The 21,831-nt window shown below is 69.1% G+C and overlaps 1 protein-coding gene across 1 annotated transcript in view; it reads right to left on the bottom strand.

The window, feature by feature from the left end:
* Positions 1 to 21,831, bottom strand: part of COL18A1 (collagen type XVIII alpha 1 chain) — a gene marked incomplete at its 5' end in the record, with an annotated part of 70,457 nt that overhangs the window by 28,025 nt on the left and 20,601 nt on the right. The window contains one exon of the mRNA XM_084232784.1: positions 13,593 to 13,834. Within this exon, the coding sequence (XP_084088910.1) occupies positions 13,593 to 13,834 (242 nt within the window). The remainder of the gene's footprint in view (positions 1 to 13,592; positions 13,835 to 21,831) is intronic.

Below are 21,831 nucleotides of genomic sequence, written 5' to 3'. Positions count from 1 at the left end.
GGCCCCCACTCTCCCCGCCACCCTCACCCCGGCAGGCGCCTTCCTTTCCTCCCGTGGGAGGAGCCTGGGGTGCAGCCGAGGAGCTGCCTTTCAACATCCAGAAACGGCACCAGAGGGAGGCACCCCCGTCACCTGGTTTCAGGGGTCCCCTCTTCTGGAGGGGCACAGGCCAGGCCCAGCACCCCCCAGCCTCCAGGCAGCATCACGCGACAGGCGAGGGACCCAGGGCTGCAGGGGCCAAGGCCAGACGGGGGCCGCAGCCCCTCTGGAGCCCGTGCTGCAGAGACCCGGCTGGACAGGTGACCCCACTGGGTGGGGTGACCCAGATCCATGGGGGAGACCCTGGTCTGGCCGCCGCCTGCCTCCCTCCCTCAGGGCCCGGGCCCACCGCGCCCTGGCGTTCTGTCGGGGTCAGCCCGCCCTGACTGCTCCCGCTGAGCGCGTGGATGCAGCACTCCTTGGGCGCTGGCCGCGGGGCCCTCTGTTCTGTTCCCACGTGGGCGGGGACAGCGCGGCTGTCCCTTGGGGCCGAGGGGCGCAGGCCACCCGCTCCTGGTCCCTGGGGGGCAGGGCCCGCAGCGTGGTGTCTGGGCCTCAGCCCCTCAGGATTCACCCCACAGAGCAGCCCCAGCCTGACTGGGGCGACAGAACCCAAGTCCTCGCCCAGAACCTGCCAGCCCCCCAAATTCCACAGGACAAACTGACCCAAGCACCATGCAGGCCCCACACCCCCCATCACGCGCGAGCCCCTGGCCCAGCTCTGCAGTCACCGAGCAGGCCCGGGACACGCGGGGGTGGGCGCCTGTGGGCAGGAGGCCCACCCACGCCGGGGGCAGAGGCACGGCCACGGGGCCCTGACTTGGCTGTGGGACCCCCAGAGCGCAAGGGAAGCAGACTCTGCTGCGGGGCCCCCAGGACCCCTTGGTGGGCTCCTGGGACGAGCGGGAGCAGCCCAGCCTGGCCTGCGCGGTCAGCAGCCTGCGGGGAGACGCGTGGGGCCAAACCGTGTGTGACCCCGCCGTGGGGGCAGGGCAAAGGCCCGCGGGCCCCCAGGCCACCCCCAGGGCCAGGCGCTCCCGGCCAGCACCCAGCCTGGGACCACGCGGCAGGCCGAGGAGGCTGGCGGTCGGGGGACAATCAGCACCTGGCGGGACCCCACAGCTGCCCCTGGGCTGGGCTCTCCCCTGAGCTTAGGGAGAGGTGTGGGCCACCCGTGGGGGCCCCCAAGCTGGCACAGGCCCATGCTGGGCTCGCGCGGTGGCCGGGGGCCCCTGTGGGGCGGCGCTGAAGCCCCGGTCCGAGCTAGGCCGGAGGGTCCCCACAGAGAAGCCCAGGCCCACACTGCCCAAAGTGGCCGCCACCCCAACCCCAGGGCCCAGGCCGCAGAGGGCAGCGCGGGCTGCCGTTCCACTCCCGGCCCCCAGGGGGAGCCACGCACCCAGGAGTGGGCCAGGAGCTGGGCATCCTTGCAAAGGCGCGGCCCTGCGCTCCTGACCCCTCGGTCCAGCGCCGCCCCAGGACCCGTCCCCTCCTCCGGCTGGCGGGAGCTTCTCCGGACAGAAGCCGGGCCTGCTCCCTCTTCCCCTGAACTGCCCCCCCATGCTCCCCGGCGCTCTCTGGGTGTCCCTGGCCCCGCTGGGCTCCCCCTGCCCTCCCTGGCTCCACGGACAGTCCCGGGAGTCCCCCTGCCCTGGCCCCTGCAACGGACACCGAGCCGATGTCCTGACTGGAGACTTCTGCGGGGGCAGAGACCGGAATGGGTCACAGGGGAACAGGGGCGCCCGCCGGCACCGCCGGCCGCAGGGTGCTGACGCTGTGGCCGCTCCCCTGGGTGGGGTGCTGGCTCCCGCGGGGCGGCCACTCACCCTGGGCCCTGCGGCCCACCCCGCTCGCACCGCCTGGCCCAGCCCCATTGTGGCTGCAACACCCCAGAGGGGCTGGAGCCCCCCACGCCCGGCCCCCCAGCTCACTGCGGCAGGCGCCCCTTCTGGGTGGCTCTGTGGCCACAGCTGAGCGGGGGCGACTGCGGGGCTTCAAAGCCCCTGAGGGCTGGGGTGTCCCGGCCTTGGCCCTCCTGCTCCACCACTTCCTGGTTCGGGCACACCAGCGTGGGCACCCCCCAGGGGAGCCTGCGCCTCAGCGGCTGCCCCCACCCCCACCGCTGCCCCCACCCCCACCGTGGGGCTGCAGAGACAGGACACAGCAGGGGCGGTGCCCAGAGGGCAGAGAGGCCCTCGGGGGCCAGGCTGTGGCCTCCAGGGAGCAGTGACAGCCCAAGGGTCCCGTTTCCGGGGGCCCCGACAGGCGGCCCCCACACAGGGCGGCAGCCCCCCAAGACTTTCACGAACGTCCTCCAAACACAAAGGCCTCTTGTGAAGCCGGAGCCGAGTGTCCCACCCTCGCCCGAACCTCCCGCGACATCCGAGCAGACCCGGTGCCAAGCGCTCCCGTGGTCACCGGCCGGCGGCGGACATGAAAGGCCCCTGACCCCTTTCAGGGGGAGCCTTGATGTGATTTTCTTTGGCTGAACTTTTAAGTCGGATTTCAAAGCCGCCACCATCTGAGAACCGCTCTTCCTCGGGCCGGCGGACATGGCGGGCAGGCGGCGGGGGGAGGGGGAGGTGGCCCCGCTCCGGCCTCAGGCACAGCCCGGAGGTGGGGGCGGCGCAGGGGAGGTGACCGCAGCCTGGGAGCGGCGGGGGCAGGACCAGGGCGCCAGTGGTGGGCGGGCAGCGGTGCTGGGGCTGCGGGAGGAGGAGCCGGCTCTCTTCCCTTCCCGGAGGCACCCGCGGGTCCCCCGTGGCGTCCTCCCCTCGGGGAGTCCTGGGGACAGAGGTGGGGCGAGGAGAGCCGCCTGGGTGACCGGCTTCCACCAGCCCAGGAAGCCCCTCCGGGCCGGGTCCGGCCTGGGGTGAGGGGTGGACAGTGCGGGGTTCCTGGCCCGGCCGTCGGCTCTCCTCCAGCGGGCGGGGGGCAGCCGGGCCAGAGCAGGAGGGCGGCCGCTGAGCGGCAGGAGAGCCAGACCCGCTGGGCAGCAGACCGCAGAGGGTGGCCTGGGAGCCACGGGAGCCCTCAGGGAGCCGCCCACCCAGGGCACCTCGAGGCCGACCCCCCAGTGTCTCAGATGCCGAGAGGCCGAGGCGGGTGACCTCCAGAACCACGCTCGGGGAGTCCAGGAACCCACAGGAATGCATCGCGTCAGGGTCTGGCCTCCACCCCCAGGGCCGGTGGCAGCTCAGACCCCTTCCCCTCCCCCGCCAGCCCAGATGCGCTGCTATGATCGGAATGTGGCCCCTCTGTGGCCAGCCCCCTCCCCCGCCCTGCAGATAAATCACCTGCCAGCCGGTGACCCGCCCCCTGGTGACCCGGCCACCCGCCTGCTGGACTGAGTCACATGTGGGCAGGTGGGGGGGGGTCACGAGCCTGCGCGTGGGAGGCCATGGAAGGTCTGCCATGTGGTCTCTGCTGGGCAAGCTCGCCCACAGGCACAGGACGGGCCCCCGTTCCTGGGCCCGCAGCGGCTCAGCGCCCACGTCCCCCAGGTCGCCGGCCTGGACCTGGATGGGGCGGAGGCCCAGTGCCCCCGCCCGGAGCGCCCAGGCCAGTGTCCGGGCCCGGGCAGGACCTCTCCGCCAAGGTCATGCTCCTGCGGGCTGGGAAAGGCGCCGCCGCGGGGCTGTCGCTCAGCCCCAGGAGCCCCGGCACACGCAGGGCCACAGCCCGACCCAGGTTCGCGCCGCTGGCGGGAAGCAGCCGGCAGCCCTCTACGGGTCAGGGCGTGGGCAGGAGGCCGCCCCAGGGACCCGGGACCCACCAGGCCGCGACGCAGAGCCGGGGCTGCAGCCGGCCGAGGGCGGGAAGGAACACGCAGAAGAGGGCGCAGTACGCCCCCTCGCCCCCTCCCGCGCCCCGTGGCCCCACCATGCCCCGCCCCCCCTGCAGCGCCCCTCACCTCCCCCCACGCCCCCCACCACACACGCGCCTTGGGGAGACCAGTCGGGGACACGCCTTCCCACGGGACAGAGGACAGGGACGCGGGTGGGGCACCGGCAGAGCCTGCTGTTTGCAGGAGGAGGGGCGCCGGGAGGGAGCAAAGGCCGGCCCTGGGGCTGCAAGTCCGCGCTGTGCCCAGGCAGGCAAGTCCATGGGCAGAAGCAGGCGCGGTGGCCGGCCGGGCAGCGGTGAGACAGCCCTGGAGCCGGGCGGAGTGACGGAATTCAAAGTGAATTCTTCGGAATGTCCCTGACTGGAATGGAGGTAAGGACTCCACACCCCTCCTGCCCGGGCCCCCGAATCAGCCTGGCCCGGCCACGCAGAGTGGCCCTGACTGCAGCAGAGGGGCCCAGGGGGCCGCCCTGAGCGCCACCCTCGCGGTCCTGGCCCTGTCACCCACATTCCCTGTGTGGGGGCCCCACGCTGCGCGCGGAGAGCATCCCACGAGGCACGTGGAGGAACAGCAGACAGGCAGCGGGGGGCCATGCTGGAGGGAGTCCAGAAGCCACACTGTCCCCCGTTCCCAGGACCGGAAGCAGCTTCTCCACAGAGGAGCCGCTGACTGGAAGCCCCGGTGCCTGGCCGACCGGAGCCCAAGTGCAGCCTGCCCGGGCCCCAGTGCCGGCCGCCCCGCAGCTGCAGGCAGGCCAGAGGGAATGGCCCTGGTGTAGGAATCAGAACTGGGCCGGGCGGGCCCCCGTGGGACCAGCTCAGCCCCACTGTGCACAGAGTGCAGCGGCCAGATGGGGCGGGTGGGTGCCGAGTGGACCTGTGGGGACGTGGCCAGGCTGGCGCAGACAGGCGAGGGGGGCGAGTGGGCAGGGTGCCAGGGCTGGGACGAGAGGGGCTGCCCAGGTGGAGTCCACTCCAGGGGCTGACACCAGGCAGCTGAGATGGGGCAGAAACGTCTGCAGCTGCCGAGCAGAGCAGGCCCCAGGAGATGCGCGCGAGGACGCGACGTGCCATCTGGATGAGGTAGGGGCCAGGGCGCACGGGGGGAGAGCAGGGCCCGGCCCAGCCACAGCAGGGTCACCCGCCCAGGGGTCCCCGCGGCTGCTCTGGGGAAACTGTTTGGAACAAGCCTCTGTGGGGTGGCGCCTGCAGGCTGCAGGCCATGTGGACGGGGCTGGCCTGCTCCACCTGGTGCTCGCACCACCGTGGGCCAGCACCCATGTTGCAGTCGCCCCGGGGCCAAGGTCTGTGGCTGAGACGAGGCGTGGACACTGCGGGGGCCGTGGGCAGCCCCAGGCTCAGGCTGCAGACACCCCTCAGCTGGCAGCAATGCCCACGTCTCCTTGTCTACTTCCTCCCGCGCTCTGAGAGCAAACGGAAGCCAGGCCCTGGGAGGAGCCTGGCCCCAGGGCTGGTATGTGCCCTCCGGGTCACCCTGGGAGCTGGGGGTCCCCACAGGCTCCCCCAGCCCCCACACCAGGGAAAGGTGTTGCCTTCCCACACCCAAATGTGCGACCCCGGGCTTGGTGCTCCCCCAGACAAGGAGCTGGCCCAGGAGAAGCAGAGGCTGCGTCCACCGGGGAGGGAGACCCCAACATGCTGACCCACCCCGCCCGGTGCCTCCTGGGTCCCCACCCCGCGCCTCTAGCCCAGGAGGGAGCCGAGCCTGCTGCGGGAGCCTCGCAGAGCAAAACGAGCTTCAGGAGGGGACTCGCGTCGGGCCGCCCGGCAGAGGCCCTGCTAGGCGGAAAGGATGTCCTGAGTGATTCCGCGCAGGCGCTGTGGACTGCGCCCCCACTCCAGACCAAAGCCATCCAGGCAGATAGCGGGGTTGCCCTGTAACGGCCACACCCGGCCCCGCGGCCACTGCGCCACGCCTGACTCTCCCGGTCCCAGCCGTGGAGCGGGGTCCTGGACGGCGTCCCCCCGAGTCCACATCGGCCTGGTGGGCCGAGCCCCCTGGACCTGGGGCCGCTGGGGGCCGCACCCCACTGCTCACGGAGACTGCCCGGCCCCGGCGCGCCCAGGTCTGCAGGCCCACGCGCGGGCAGCCACTGACCGTGACTGACCCGCAGCCGCCCGACCCGCCCTGGCCTGGCCTGGTGGGGGGCGGGGAGCCGGCGTGCGGTCAGCTCTCGCCAAGGGCCCCGCGGCCCACGCCCCCGCTGGCTGAGGACAGGACAGCGCACCCAGGCCCACAGCCGCCACCCTTTTATATGCACTTCGGGCGCGCGCTGTGAGCTGCTTGGTGCTCTGCGCCCCGTCGGCCTCGGCGCCAGGAGATGGGCCAATCGGGCGGGGGGCGGGGCTCCCCATGCAGCTATAAGCCGGGGTCCCCGCGCGCCTTGGGCCGGGAAGGAGGAGCAGGGGCCGCGGGAGGGTCCGGCCGGCTCCTGCCTGTGCCCGGAGCCTGGCCCGGCCGGCGTCGCCACAGACACGCCCGCGGCGCGCGGACCCCATACCGTCGGCGGCCTCCGGGCGCGAGCCCCCCGCCCTGCTGGGTGGCTGCAGCCTCGGCTTTGATTTTTGGGGTTTCGGGGCTTTCCGGGAGCCCCGGTCTTAGCCCCACGCTGTGCCCACGGCGCCGAGACCCGCCTGCTGTCCATCCCCTCAGAGCCTACGGGCACTGCTGGGGGACAGGGCCCCCGCCGCCGGGTGGACGCACCGCGGACGCCACAGGGGCCCGCCGGGCCTGTGCCTGTCCAGCTCGGGTGGCCACGGCTGCGAGGCCTCGGCCGGCGTGGGCCGGGGTAAGGGCCGGGTGCAGGGCGCAGCGGGGAGCACAGCCACGGCCGGGACTGGCTCCCCCTCAGCACCAGGGGTGGCGGGGAGCAGGGGCACACGCCGCACAGCACAGCACACACGCACCTCACGCCTCACACAGCCTCCGAGCACGCGGATGAGCATGTCTGAAAACAGGCCGGCGAGGGTGACCCGGGGGGCGTCGGGCATGAGGTTGCGGGGGGCACCCCACTCTCTGCCGTGAGCCTGTGATGCTCTGGGTCCGGATACCCCCGCTTGCCCCGCGCTATTTCACGAAATAAAACCCACGAAACTCTTGAGAACTGCGCGGCACAGCCGGGGTCCCCAGCACAGGTGCCAGGCTGCCCGCCCCAGATGCGGCCCAGGGGGCCTGATGGGAGGCGTGTCCAGCCCCTGTGGCCCCCGCCACTGCCCGCCGCTGTCCCCGGGGGAGGGACTCGCGTGTGGGGAGGCCAGCGGGGTCCTCGAGGCCAACGAGGGGCATGGGGCGCGCTGACCACCGGCAGGCTCCCCGGGGCCCGCGTGCCGGCTGCAGGAGCTCGCTCAGGCCGCCCAGGAGGCGGGGGTGGTGCCGCTGGGGTCACCTTGAGCAGCGGCTCCCAGACACCCTTCGGGAGTGAGCGGCGGGAGGGCCCCTCCTCTGCAGGAAGGCCCTGGCTGCTCGCAGAGGCCGGGAAGGGGCTGGACCTGCGGCTGCCACCCCGAGGGGCAGAGGTCAAGGCAGATGCCTTGAATGCCATAGGGGGCCTGGCGCGACGCAGCAGAGAAGTGGGCGCCCGGGGGAGGGGCGGGCCACGGGCGAGGCGAGGGGGTGGCCAGGACCCTGGGCCTGTGGCCCCCTCCAGGAGCAGAACAGGCCGCACTCCCAGCCCAGGCGCCCACCGTCGCTCACCAGGCAGGACCCCGAGCCAACCTGCAGCCAGGCTGCGGCCTGGGGCAGACCCCCCTAGGGCAGACGAGGGCACTGCGCGAAGGCGGGCGTGGACGGCAGAGCTCGGGCCAAGCGGGCCAGCCCCTCGCCCACCCTAGGCCTCTGGGGGGAGCCCCCTGGCAGGCCGAAGCCCCTTCCCCGCCAGGCCACCGGCCTTCACCTCCGGCAGCAGGTAGACGCCGGCGCGTGGGCAGGCGCAGCGGTCACCTGGGTGTCAGGACCAGTCCCGCGGCGGTGGTCCTTTCCCGGGCAAGTGGCTTTCCCAGGACGAGCTCTGCAGCTCCGCTGCCGGCTCCCCACACACCAGCCCCAGCCCGTGGGCCTTCCCGGGAACGCCTGTGCCCTCTGCCTCGTTCTCCCGGACAGGCGGACGCGCGGACGCCGCATCCGCCCACAGACGGGGACACGGGCGCCCCTGCGCCGGGCCCGTGGGCCTTCCTGGGCACCCCGCCTGCCCTGCCCCGCACACACCTGCTCACCCGCCTGGGGCCACCGCCTCCCTCTCTCCATGGCCTCCGAGCTCACCCCTCGCTTGGGCTCACAGACGGCCCGGCCACCCCGAGTATTTCAGCGCCATGCGTGGGCCGGACCTGAGACCACCGTCGGTCCTCTCTGCGCCGGCAGGAGCCTCGGGCTGGAGGCTGACACGGATCAGGGGGTGCTGGTTAGCGGTGGGACCCCATGCCAAGGGAGGTGAGGCCACGAGGATCGGGTCGCGCTGGCGCACACGCTGACCCCAGCAAGAGGAGGAGCGCCCAGAGGCCGGGGAACAAGCAAAGTGACCCCAGGCCCAGAAGTGGGGCTGGGGAGGGGCCTCCTGGCCCTTCTGCCCCCCCGCCGCCGCACCCCTCCCCCGCTTTGCTCCCCCACTAAGGCCCCAAGATCTGCGGGCGCAGCACGTGGGCAGGCGCAGTCAGCTGGACTGCTGACAGCTGGGAAGGCCTCTCCAGCCCCACGGAGGGGCTGGAGCCAAGGGCTGACCCCCGGCCCCTTCGACCCTGTCCTGGGGGTGTCCCAGGCTACCTGGCTTGTCACACCCTCAGCCGCAGACGTGGCCGAGGAGACGTGTCCAAGCTGGCCCAGCGGCCAGTGTGGGCCAGCAGGTCCTCAGGATGGTGAGGGGCCTGCGGCTCCCAGCACCAGGGCGGGGGCGAGGAGGAAGAACACGGCCCCGAGGCCTCGGGTCCAGCCCCCCACTGCCGGCAGAGACCCGCCTCTGCCCCGCGTGGAATCACAGCCTCACAGCAGCTCGTGAGCCACCCGGCGAGCAGAGGCCTGGCCCGGCCCAGCACGCGCGAAGGCCGCCGAGCCCGCTGGCTCACAGGGTCCGGGTCCCCCTGGAGCGCGGCATGGACACTGGCCGCCGGCCGAGCTCCCCGGCTCAGCGACCCCGCGACCGCTCTCTGCAGGACCAGCTGCCCCCTTGGCTGCACGTGCCCGCTGGGCTGTTGCGCGGTCATGACGCTGCACGGGACCCCTCACGTGGCCCCTGGCCTGGACCCCCGTGCGGGAGACAGCGGGGCCGGCCCTGGCCGCAGCGCCGACATCCACCTGAGGGAAAGGGCCGCGCCCGGGCCCAAGGACGAGGATCTTCAAGGAACACCGAGCGTGCTCTGGAGGGTGGGCCAGGGCGCCGAGGGGGACGCCGCCCACAGCAAGGCCGACAACCCCGACGGCGGCGCGGGACATGAGGCTGTCCCGTCTGTCCAGGCGCAGCTGCCCCGTGGGATGGAGCCCAGCCCAGAGAGTGGGGGGGGCCAACTGCCGCCGGGGTCCTTGGCAGACGCGGGCCTCGGGGCTCCCGGGTGCAGGGAGGAGAGGGGCCGGCCCCCGCGGCCACCTCCCGTCCAGGCGCCAGCTGCCCAGGCCCTCGCTGCGCTCACCCTCCCTCCACGCCGGGCTCGGCACCGAGAAGGCCTGTGTGGGCAGGTTCTGCGTGGCCAGCGTGGCACCAGCTGTGTCTCGAGACCTGGACCCGGGGCCTCGCAACCGGAGGCCGAAGGGCCGGCCCGGCCCCTCCAGGTCAGCCCTAGGTGACCCTGCGCGCTCGGCCTCACCCCGAAGAGGATGGTGCGAAGGAGATGGGCCTCCCACCACGGCCCTCCCGCCTCGGCTCCCTCCGACATCCCTTCCGGAAACACCCAGAAGGGCCGCTCACCCTGGCCCGCGCCAGTGCCCACCGCAGGGCCTCCTGTCCTTCCAGAAGCTCAAGGCCGCGCTCCCATCCCCCAGTTCGCTGTGTCCCCCCATCTTGACCCCTGCCCCCCCCGCCCCCACACCGCCCCGGCCCCCCCCCCACTGCGTCCCACCAGCCCAGGGTGACCCCATCTGCCAGCGCGAAATTCCAGGAAGATGCTCCAGCCTGCTGGCTGCGCTCCTGGGCCCCGGGCGCCGCGGCTGCCGGGGCTTGCCCGAGCGGGAGGCAGGCCGCTGCAGGGCGAGCGCGCCGGCCCCGTGAGTCTGACTCAGCGCCGGGTCAGAGGCGCCCGCAGCCCTTCCGCGCCACCCCGCACAGGCCCCGGCCACCCACGCCCACCCCTGCCGGCACAGCGCCTGCACCCGGCCCCGCCGAGACACCCCAGCTGGCGTGCCCGCGCCCACCCCAGCAGCACCGGGCCTGGGGCTTCTCCCATGGGGGCCTGGGTCAGACCCAGGAGCTCAGCCAGTGGGCGGTCCCCCGTCACAGCAACCCAGAGCCCCGGCCACGAGGAGTGACGGGACACGGATGGTTGCGGCCCAGGGTCTGCGTGGCCGGCCGCGGCTAAAGATGATGGCGGCCCTGGGGTGATTCCCCCACGGGGGTGGGGGCAGAGCTGCCCACCCAGGACACACCCACCTCCTCCAGGTTCTGGGCAATGGCTGGAGGCCAGTCCCCTCCAGGAGGCCTCCCCCTCACGGCCACCGGCCCAGCAGCCCTTGAGCTGGGAGAGGACAGGGTCAGCGGGTGCCGGCCAGAGGCCGAGCCGCTCCCCGTGCTGTCACCAGCAGCAGCAAGGCTTTGCAGGGGCCTGAGGGCCTCCCCAAACATGCCAGACTGGACGAGGCACCATCGTGGGGCCCTGCGGGGCCTGAGCGTCCTGGCCTCAGCGCACGGGGAGCCTGGTGGCGCCCCTGGGGGAGGATGGGCAGCGCCTTCCCAGGAGAGACAAAAGACCCCACCTGGGCCAACAGTGGGGTGATGTGGGGACACCTCCCAGGGCCACCCAGCGGCCCTGCATCCCCTTCAGGCCCCGGAGCCTACTCCAGGCAGTGCTGGGACCTGCGGAGGATGCGGGCTGGACACCCCACAGGGGCCCCGCTCTCCACTGGCCCCAGGGCCCACCCAACCCACAGTACGGAGGGGAGGGAGGCGCTGCTGGAGGAGAGCAAGGACGTGGCGTCTGTGCGTGTGCACGCTTGCACTTGTGTGTGCATGTGTGACCTGCAGAGTGTGTGCACACGTGTGAGCAGGTGGAGGGTGTGTGTTGTGTGTACGTGTTTACACATGTGTGTGGAGGGGCATGGCGTGGCGGGCGTGTGCCTGTATCTATGTGAGCATTTTCACGCGTGTACATGTGGAGCGTGTGTGCAAAAACCAGCACGCGTGTGCACACATGTGAGGCTGTTGTGCATCTGGGTGTGGGTGGGGCGGGGCGGGCCTGGGGGGGGTGTGCATGCACGCTGCCTGTGTGCACACGTGTGTGCGCACACTTTCATGTCTGTGTGCATGCAGGTGTGGTGTGTGCACGTACACACCTGCGGGGGCGCTTCTAAGTGGGCTGGCGGGACAGGCCCTGCCCCTGTGGAGGTCCCTCCACCCCACCCCCACCCCTCACCCCGCCCCCTCTTCCCTGCATGGCGCCCCCTCTCAGGAGGAAACCAGGAGCGCCCTGGAAAACGGGTTTTACTGAAATTCAAAACCACCTCGCGTCAGGCTCCTGAGCCCCAGACGGGAGACTCCCCTGTGGGGAGCCCCAGGCCGCAGCCTCCTTCCTCTGTGGCTCCCCAAGCCCAGCCACCGGCCACAGGCCCACTGGGCTGCACACCCGGGGCTGCCGGGGCACTCAGCCAACTGAGTCCGAGACCCCAAGCCTGGGGCTGGTGCCGACCCCGTGGGGAGCCCTGGAGTGGGGGGTGAAGGGGGGGGGAGCCGGCAGCCTGCTGAGGCGCCATCCGGGCCTGCCCTGCCTGCCACGCTCCTCGGCGCTTAGCCTTGGCCCAGACTCCCCATCAGCTGCTGGGGCCACCGGCAGGCCAGCTCAGGGGTGCACACATGGGGGGGCAGCAGCGCCCCAGGGTGTGAAGGCACCAGCTCTGCTCTGGGGAAATGCACGGGTGCTGCGAGGCGCGAGTACTGCGAGGCGCAAGCACTGCGAGGCGCGGGCACTGCGAGGCGCAAGCACTGCGAGGCGTGGGCACTGCGAGGCGCGGGCACTGCGAAGCGTGAGCACTGCGAGGCGTGGGCACTGCGAAGCGTGGGCACTGCGAGGCGTGGGCACTGCGAGGCGCCGGCACTGCGAGGCACGGGCACTGCGAGGCGCGGGCACTGCGAGGCGCCGGCACTGCGAGGCATGGGCACTGCGAAGCGTGAGCACTGCGAGGTGCGGGCACTGCGAGGCGCTGGCACTGCGAGGCGCCGGCACTGCGAGGCGTGGGCACTGCGAGGGCCGGCACTGTGAGGTGCGGGCACTGCGAGGCGCGGGCACTGCGAGGCACGGGCACTGCGAGGCGCGGGCACTGCGAGGCGCGGGCACTGCGAGGCGTGGGCACTGCAAGGCACGGGCACTGCGAGGCGTGGGCACTGCGAGGCGTGGGCACTGCGAGGCGCGGGCGCAGTGGCCAGGCCTGGCTGACTCAGGCGAGGGCAGACGTGGAGAAAAGCAGCTTTTGGGTCAGGAAAAATGTGCAGCTCAGCAAACTGGGCTCCCAGCCTCGATTCCCCTGGGGACCCTGGGGCCTCCGGGTGGGCGGCAGCCTCCGCCGAGTCGGGCCTCACAGGCAGGTCGCGGTCCGGCAGGGCAAGGTCCTGCTTCAGGGGCCTCGGGGCGGGGGACAGCTCGCCGGGTGGGGAGCGCAGCTTCCCCTGCGCGGGCGGGAGGGGCTCCTGGGGTGGGCGAGGGAGGGGCCCCAGGCCGAGCCACCAGGGGACGGGGGACACCACCCAGCAGGCCCCCCCAGTCTGCATGAGCGCCCCACCCGGGTCTCAGGCACCACCTCTGACCTCCCGGACGGCTGCAGGGGGCCCAAGAGCCCCGGGTCCCCCCCGACGGTCATAGGCCAGGGCAGCCCCTGCCCGTCCTCGCCGCCCCGACCGCCAGCGCCGGGACAAGGGGCCCAGCGGCCCCGGGTCCCCGTCAAGGGGAACCATCCCCAGAGGGGTGCCCGGGGGGCGGGTGCTGGGGGTGGCTCCGGGGCCACCTGCGCCGGGGTCGCACCTCCGTGCCGAGCGGGCCCTGGCCCTCCGCACCCCGGGCCTGCCCAGGCGAGGGCTGCGCCGGCGGCCGCCGGGACCCGCCGCGAGGCCGGGGCGGCCGCGCTCCTCGCGCGCTCGGGCCGGCGGGCCGGGCCGGCCGGGCCGGGCATTGTCCTCCGCCCGCGCGCCGCGCCAAGGGCCGCGCAACCCGACACCGGCGGGCGCGGGCCGGGCGGGGGCCGAGGGCGCACAAAGGCCGCCGGGGAGCGCGCGGCTCGGCCCCAACAGGTTGCAGGCCCGGCGGCCCCGACGGGGTGGCGGCTCCGGCCCCGGGACGCGCCCCCGCCCGCCCGCGCGCCCCCCGCGCGTCCCCCCGCGCGCCCGCGAAGAATGAATGGCCCGCGCGGGACGCGACGGCGGCGCTCGGGGCCCCGCGCCCGCCCCGCCCGCCCGCCCGCCCGCCGGGGCCACCTGCGCGCCGCGCGGAGTCGGGGCGGCCGCTCGGCCCTGGGGGCCCGCACGAGGGGCGGCCCGCGCCCGGGGGCGCCCCCGCCCCCTTACCTGACTCGGCCGGCGCCGCGCGGGCCCCGAGCAGCACCACCAGGGGGGCGAGCACGTCCAGGAGGCGCCGCCGCCGCGGCCAGGGCCACCTGCGGGCGACACGCCACGGGTTGGGGCGCCGCCGGCCCCGCGCGCCCCCCGCGCCCCCGCGCCCCCGCGCCCCGCGCCCCCGCGCCCCGCGCCCCCCGCGCCCCGCGCCCCCCGCGCCCGCACCTCGGCGCCATGCTCCGCGGCCCGACCGTCTGCGCCGCGCAGGCTGCGCCCTCCGCCGCCCGCCGCGCTCGGGCAGGGCAGGGCGGGGCGGGCGGGCGGGGCGCGGGCGGCGGGGCGGGGCGCGGGCCCCGGCGCGGGCCGGACCGGGCGGTGGGCGGACGCCGGGCCGAGCGCGCGGGGAGGGGGCGCGGGCCCGGCTGCTCCCCCGGGTCCTAGCACCCCAGCGCCGGGGCGGGGACCCCCCCCCCGCGCGGCTCGGGCTCGCCCCCGCCGGAGCCCCGCGCCTGCTCGGGTGGGGGCCCCGCGGGTGCCGGGGCGTCCCGGGGCCGAGTGCCCTGGAGGCCGCAAGGCGGGCGGTTTGAACAAAGACGCTGGGGGCCCTGGAGCCGGCGGGATGGAGGCGCACGCACGCCCCTGGGGGCGCAGGACGGGCGCAGTGCCCCCACCCCACGGCGCGGCCGCCCAACCCGGGCCCTGCTGCCCCACCACAAGGGCAGCAACTTCCTGGAACCCTTGGGGGCGCCGGCCCCTCCAGCCATGCCCCTTCCTCCGGAGCAGCTGCACCCCCACCCCACACCCCGGGACACCCCTGGCCACCCCCGGCCGCGGCTGGCTGGAGACCAGTCCCTGCCTGGCCAGCCTGAGGCCCTCCACGCTGGCCGGCAGCCTCTGCCCACCTGCCCCTCCCCGGGCCTCGCAAGGCCACCCCTTCCCCCACGCCGCCTCTCAGGCCCCCTCAGCACCCTGCCCGGCTGGCTGGGCCCTCTGATCCCATGGTGCCAGCCCCCCAGTCTCCCGCCCTGCCCCCAGCCCAGGCCCACGAGCAGTCTGGCTGGCACAGCCCCGCCCTGGCCCCCGCCAGCCGAGGGGCACTCAGGGCCTGCAGCAGGGCGAGGTTCTGAGGAGGGCAGGGGTCCTGAGGAGGGGCGTGGGGAGCGGCGCTGGTGGGGGGCACGCAGGGAGCAACACTGGCTTCACTGCAGAGGGAGGGAGGGAGGCCCGGGGGCGCAGGTGTTGGTGGGCGGCCCAGTCTGAGTGTCTGTGTGTGCGGGGTACGCGTGTGGCTTGTGTGTCTGCTGTGGGTCTGTGTGTGCGCGTGTGCTTCTGTGTGGGTGTGAGTGTGGTTGGGGGTGTCTGTACAGGAGGTGTGTGGGCGTGTGTCTGGGGTGTGTGGTGCGTGTGCACACGTGTCTTGGTGTGTACATGCACTGCGCGGGGTGTCCGCGTGGGGGTGGGCGTGGCGCCCTCCAGAACAGGGCCCAGGGCTCCTGCACCTCTGCCACCTCCCCTGCCCTCCAGGCCCGCTGGGCTTCACCCGCCCGGCCCGCCCATCTTACCCCTGCCTGCGACACCTCCTGAAGATGAGGTGTGTGGCCCGGGCCTGTCACTGCTCCGCTGCCTGGGGGGAGCGGTTGAGAGGGCAGGGAGCGCCGGGCCCAGCCTGTGCTGGCCACTCCCTCCTCCCCTCTGCTGGGCGCGCCCCTCACCCCTACCGGGGTACACACGTCTTCCCGGGAGGGCCCTGGGCATGGGGGAGCCCACCCCACGTTCCGTGTAATGAAACGCCCCGTCGACCGGGAGGCTGGGGTGTCGCTGTCTGCAGCAGGGCCTGTTGAGCCACTCGCACCTGGCCAGTGCCCTGGCCCTCCTCCCGCCTGGACACAGGGACCCGCCCGCAACACCCCCCCACCCCGCCCGCCCCGCCACAGCGCTGCGCTGTCTGCAGAGAAGTGCACCGGGCCCTGCCTGGAGACCGGCCACCCCCGCGCTGCTGCTCCCGCCTGCATCTGGGACGCACTCCTGGGGCTCACCCGGCCGAAGGCACCCAGCACTGCCCTGTCGGGGCAGAGGACCCGGGGTCCAGGTGCCCAGCCCGTGTGCGGCAAAGCTGGGGCGGGAGGGGGGGCTTGTGCACAGGGTGGACTCGAGCCCGGCCCCTGCTCCCTGTCCCCCGCGAGCCCCGGCCTTCCGCTCCACGCCGGCGGGTCCTTCCGGAGGCAAGCGCTGGCCTCGCCCCTGAAACAGTGTTGGGGTCTCAGGTGCCCTGTTGACAGTGACAGCGACCCCGGGCCGAGTGGAGGCTGGAATAGGGGCTTGGCCGGCCCCCTCTCCGCTGGCTGATTCTGTGTTAAAGTGAGTTTTGTTTTACGCTGACGCAGGGCCAGTGTCCATGTTCCCCGCACTGCCGCGGTCCCCTCCCACCTGGACCTGTCCTGGGGGCCGAGGGGTGTGCGGGGTGGGCGGGCCAGGCAGAGAAGGGGCCGCAGCACGGAGGGACAGCCACAGCGGAGAAGGCGTCGGCCCCTGCCCAGGTTTCAGCAGCTGCCGGCCCGAGGGGTGTCAGCCTCGACTGCGCCGCGGCTCAGTGCCACAGGAGCCGCCAGGGACAGAGGGCGCAGGAGCTGCTGGTATAGGCAGGCGGCAGGGCTAGAGCTAGCATGCAAACGAGGCCTTCGGTCAGCGCAGTTCTGACTGGTGGACAGCTTGTCCAGCCCGCGCCCGGCCGGCACCCTGCACGTGTGCCCCCTCCCCGCCGGGCAGCCCGAGAAGCCGCATCAGGGCGACTTAACACGCCCCCAGCTGGGGCGTCCCCACAGCGCACTCAGCGCCACGAAACGTGCCGGCCCCTGGGTCCCCGCCCGGCCCCTACTGGGTTTTTACCCCCAGCCCGCTGAGCACCCGCCCCTGAGCCCAGCCGGGGCCTCACTTGGCGGGTGCAGCCCCGGGTCCCGGCCCTCGCCCTGCCAGCGAGGCTCTGTTTTTCTGCGAGTGCGTCTCTCTCTCTCTCATGTCCTTGTTCCTTTATTCGGTCACGTGCTCATTTGTTTGCTCACAGCCTGACCAGTCCCTCCTCCAGACAGGCCCGAGGGAGGGTGCGGGTGGGCCAGTCCTTCTCCACGGGACCAGGCTCCCTGGCCATGCCACACCCGCAGCCTCCATGAGCCCGCCAGCCCGCCCAGTCAGCGCGAGCCGCCTGAGGCCTGCACAGAGACCCTCCATGATCCGAGGAAGTGAAAGTCCCACCGGCGTGTCCCCTCACCTTCCGGGGCGCGCGCTCCCTCAGCTGGCATTCAGAAATGCGCTCAGGCCTCCCTGGTGGCCTAGGGGTTAAGTCTCCACGTTATCGCCGCTTTGGCCTGAGTTCCGGATGCCTTAAGTTCGATCCCCAGGCAGGGAGCTACCCACAGGGCGCAGCAGACCTCTCCTGTCTCCCCGCTGCTCCCCTCAGCAGTGGGTTTCAGTAGATCCACCTGTTCTGTTCCCCACTGTCTCTGGGGAGTCCTCTCACCCCCACACCTCTGGCCTGCACCCCAGTTCTTGTGTGCATAAATAAATACATCTTTAAAAAAATAATATATTGCCTCGAAAAGAGATTTTTTTCAAAAAAGAGTGGGATGAAAATGTAAAAACTAAAAAGCACAGAAAAACGAAGAAGAGCAGAGTGATGGGCATCCACAAGCTTGACTCAACCAGGCCTGGCGCGGGGAGGAGGCCCAGGCCGCCAGGACCAGGTGGCGCGTGGCACCGCCTCTCGGGAGGAGGGCAGAGGGGGGCAGGGAAACCCATGAGGAAAACCAGCTGGGAAATTTCCAAAATTCACGCCAGACACCAAACCACAGGTCCAAGAAGCTCAGAGATGTGCATCAGGACAGATGCCCCCAAATGTAGGACAAACAGGACCAAAGGGACCCCCTCGATGCAGGGCGCGGTCAAGCTGAGGAAAAGACAGAGCACCGGCCTCTGAGCCCGCCAGACCAGAACAGAGGGACGCCACACGCAGACAAAATGGCCGCAGGACCCTCCCAGAAGCCCTCCGGCCAGATAGCAAGAGAGTGACATTCTCTGGGCCATAACCTGAAAGGGAAAAAGTGTTGATTCGTACCAGTGAAAACATCTTCTGACAATAAAGGATACGAACAGACTCTCAGACAACAAGAGCCCCCGACGGAGCTGCTGGCACGCCTGCTCCCTGAGACGCTATCACCGACGTTCCTCATTCGCAAGGAGCATTGGCTCAGCCTGCCGGGTCTGCACAGAGACAAGGAGAGCCGGCCGCAGGAGGCGTGAAGAGAAGGCAAAGCCCGATGAACAACAACCGCTATCTAACGGCAAAACAGTCGCACTGTAAGGCGCAAGGAGCACACGGAGCGGCAGAGCGAGTGGCAACACCAGATGAGAGCGAGGCCTGGGGAGACCGCGTTACAGCGTCCCCCCACTAGTGAAGGGGTCTTACGCTATTTGAAGTTAAACTCTGGTTAAGATTTATATTGTAAACCCTACAACAGTTGCTCCTTTTTATTTTATTTTTTTTTTTTAAATAGAGGCATGTTTTATTTATTTGTTTGTTTGTTTATACATGCACTGGGTACAGCCAGAAGCGCGGGAGGGTGAGAGAATTCACCAGAGCCAGAGCGGGGAGCAGAGCAGGCAGAAGGGCCCAAGCACACTGCTGAGGGGAGCAGCGGGCGGCAGGAGAGGTCTGCGCGCCATGTGGGACCCTCCTCCGGTGGCCGGGGAGCAGCCGGGGATCGAACCGGCGCCGCAGAGGCTGCGGGCAGCTTCGCAACCCAGCGCTCAACCGCTGCGCCACCGGGGAGGCCCCAGTTGCTCCTTTTTAAAAAAAAGAAGCATAAATAACAAGTCAAGAGAACATAAAAATGAAAACACTCAACTAACCGAGAGAAGACAGAAAACAGGTGAAATAGATAGACGTCACCTCGCTTCCTTAGGTTAATGTTATTGTTCACATTAAATGTCAATGATCTAGGGCCTCCCTGGTGGCGCAGCGGTTGAGCGCTGGGTTGCGAAGCTGCCCGCAGCCTCTGCAGCGCCGGTTCAATCCCCGGCTGCTCCCCGGCCACCGGAGGAGGGTCCCACATGGCGCGCAGACCTCTCCTGCCGCCCGCTGCTCCCCTCAGCAGTGTCCTTCGGTCCTTCTGCCTGCTCTGCTCCCCGCTCTGGCTCTGGTGAGTTCTCTCACCCTCCCGTGCTTCTGACTGTACCCAGTGCTTGTATAAATAAATAAATAAATCTTTAAAAAAAAAATAAATTAATTTTAAAATTAAAAAAAAAAATGTCAATGATCTAAATGCAGCAGTTAAAAGGCAAAGATGATCGAATTGGATTAAAATAAAAGTGAAATAAAATAAAAGTAAAATAAAAATAAAAGTGAAATAAAAGTGTCTCAACTATATCATGTCTGTGAGAAATCCAAGTTAAATATAAAACACAGATTTAAAGTGTAAAGATGGGCCTCCCTGGTGGCACAGCAGGTTGAGCGCAGCGCTGTGAAGCTGTCTACAGTCTCTGCAGCATGGGTTCGATTCCCAGCCGGCCAGGGAGATACCCACATGGCATGGCAGACCTCTCCTGCCCTGCCCGCTGCTCCCCCCAGCAGTGTCTTCAGCCCATCGCCTGTTCTGCTCCCCACTCTGTCTCTGGTGAATCCTCTCACCCTCCACACCTCTGACCTGTACCTCAGGTTTTTTTTTTATTTTATAAATAAAAAAATAAATCTTTTTAAAAATATAATAAAGTATAAAGATGAGGGGAAAAGTTATTCCACTTAGTCACTAATAAAAAAGAGTTGCTACCTTGATGTTAGACTTCCAAAGGAATATTAGATAGGTTAAGAGGGATGTTACATGACGCTGGGGTTGATTGTCTGGAAGGACATCATCATCACAACTGAGCTTGATCTAAATGAGATGCAAGTCTCAAAGGACAAGATCAGACTCCAGGCTGGCAGGAGAAATGACTGCCTCGTCATAGCTGAGCATGTCTATAATCAACTTTTGTCACGTTAGAAAAAGCAGACAGAAAAATCAATAAAGGGATAGAAGACACAAGCAGGGCGTTCAGCCACCTTGAGAGATCTCGGTGGTAGTTATAAAACTCTCCTCGGCACTTCTTCAGAGGAAGAGTGTATTCTTCTCGAGCACACGGGATGACCTTGCCGTGGGCCATAAAACAAACCTTAACAAATTTACTAGAATGTAAATCATGCAAAGTGAGTGTTCAGGACACAGTAAAATGAGAAATCAAAAATAGGTACCTGCAAAGACCCAGAATATTTGAAAATTTTAAGCAGCGTATTTCAAAATAAACCATAAATCAAAGAGGAATATCGGGAGAATAAAACATGTTTTGCATTGATAGAAAATGAAAACACAACATACCAAAATTTGTGGGAAGGAGTTAAGCAGCGTTTAGTTGGAAATTTATAACATTAAATGCCCATATTAGAAAAGCAGAAAGATTTTGAAGAAATGAGCACTGTGACATTGTAAGTAAATTCCAAGGTGCTTAATAAACTTCAATATTTGACGGTAAATCTCTCATGCAGTGAGACGAACGTGCTTCTTTCGCCTGTTGAAAGTTACCTGCCAGGGCCTCCCTGGTGGCGCAAGGGGTGAAGACACAACCTGTGAAGCTGTCCGCAGCCTCTGCAGCACGAGTTCGATCCCCGGCCAGGGAGCTACCTACAGGGCACAGCAGACCTCTCCTGTCTCCCCGCTGCTCCCCTCGGCAGTGGATTTCTGTCGTCTGCCTGTTCTGTTCCCCGCTCTGTCTCTGGTGAACCCTCTCATCCCTCCCATCTCTGGCCTGTACCCCAGCTCTTGCATGCATAAATAAATAAATCTTTTAAAAAAAAAGTTACCTGCCAGATATCTGCCACCAATGGTGAAATAGCACACCTTCCTTTTAGAAGTCATCAGAAAGAAAATAATCAGCATTTAACAAGGAGAAACGTCTGCCTCGAGGTCCCAGGCAGCACGAGATGCGGGCGGGAGGCTGACAGCACCACGGGCGTGGGCTATCGTGAGCGACAGCAGGCGCGTCTGGGGATCACAGGACGGTCCTTCAGCCACGAGGATGAGGAGGGTCAAGATGGAGGGTCAGGGACAAGACGAACTTGGAAAACAGGCTTTGTCAGGAAATGTCTTCCCCGGAGGGACAGAGCCCCTCGGAGCCTGTGAGAGGAAGCTCCCGGGGTGAGGGGGGCAGCGAAGGCGGAACTTGCACCCCTCCTCCCCTCTTTGGGGCACACTCGTCCATGGAGCCCCATCTTCCCATCCTGACAGGGCGGGGACGCCCCTAGGCCCAGCGCCAGGCGTGGGCCAGCCTGTGCCGTCCACCGGCGGACGGGCCGAACGTGTCCTCGCTTCCTCGCTTCTCCTTGCACTCTCTGGCTGCCTGGACTTGGCCCCGAGTGGGAGATTCTAGAAGGTTCTGGTGCTGCTTTCGCCTGTTTCGCCGGCCTGTGCCGGCTGCACTGCGCCGTGTCCCCAGGCTCCCAGCGCTCCGGGCTCTCGTCACAGGCCAGGGTGGCCGCCGGGCAGAGCGTGACCCTCGCTTCGTGTCGTTTGAACAAGCAGGTCCACCTGGGCTCCTCTGGGCCTCTCTCCCCTCCCACGCCGCCCCAGCGCCCGCAGGAGCTGGCTCCGAGCAGGCCCTGCTGCTGCTCCCCTGGCTGCTCAGGAGGCGGCTGCGGGGAGGGTGCGCCGGGCCGCCCGGGCAGAGGCTGGCGGCAGTGGCGGCAGTGGTGACGGCCCTTCGACTGCCGCCTTCCCGTGCCATCTGGCTCTGAATGCCGCGGCCCCCGGCATCCTGGGCTCCCGCCTCAGGAACTCGGCCCCCTCATGAGCTCGGCGCCTGTGCTTTCTCAGGGCTGAGGGAAGCCTTGACCCCAGGGCAAGCTGGGGCATGGGGCATGGGGGCCACTTCTGGGGTCACACCTCCTCCCCTTGCTGCCCTGTGCCTTGTGGGCGTGCCTCCCGACACAAGGCTGCTCGGGTCCCCATGTCCAGCTTCAGGGGAACCCCTCCAGGCCCCTGCGAGCTGGCTCCAGAAGGGCCCGGCCGGCTGTTCCTCGGCTCTTGGCGCCCCTGGTCTGCAAGGGGCAGCGTCCCTTGACTGCATCTGCATGCAGGGAGGCAGCTTCTAGCTTGGCCCTGGGACGGCCACTGGCCCGCAGGACACCAGGCCCGAGTGACCCAGGCCCAAGCCCCTGCCCATGGCAGCG

The sequence above is a fragment of the Talpa europaea genome, assembly GCF_964194135.1.
Source record: "Talpa europaea genome assembly, chromosome: 4".
NCBI lineage: Eukaryota > Metazoa > Chordata > Mammalia > Eulipotyphla > Talpidae > Talpa > Talpa europaea.
This window is presented reverse-complemented; position numbering and strand designations above follow the sequence as displayed.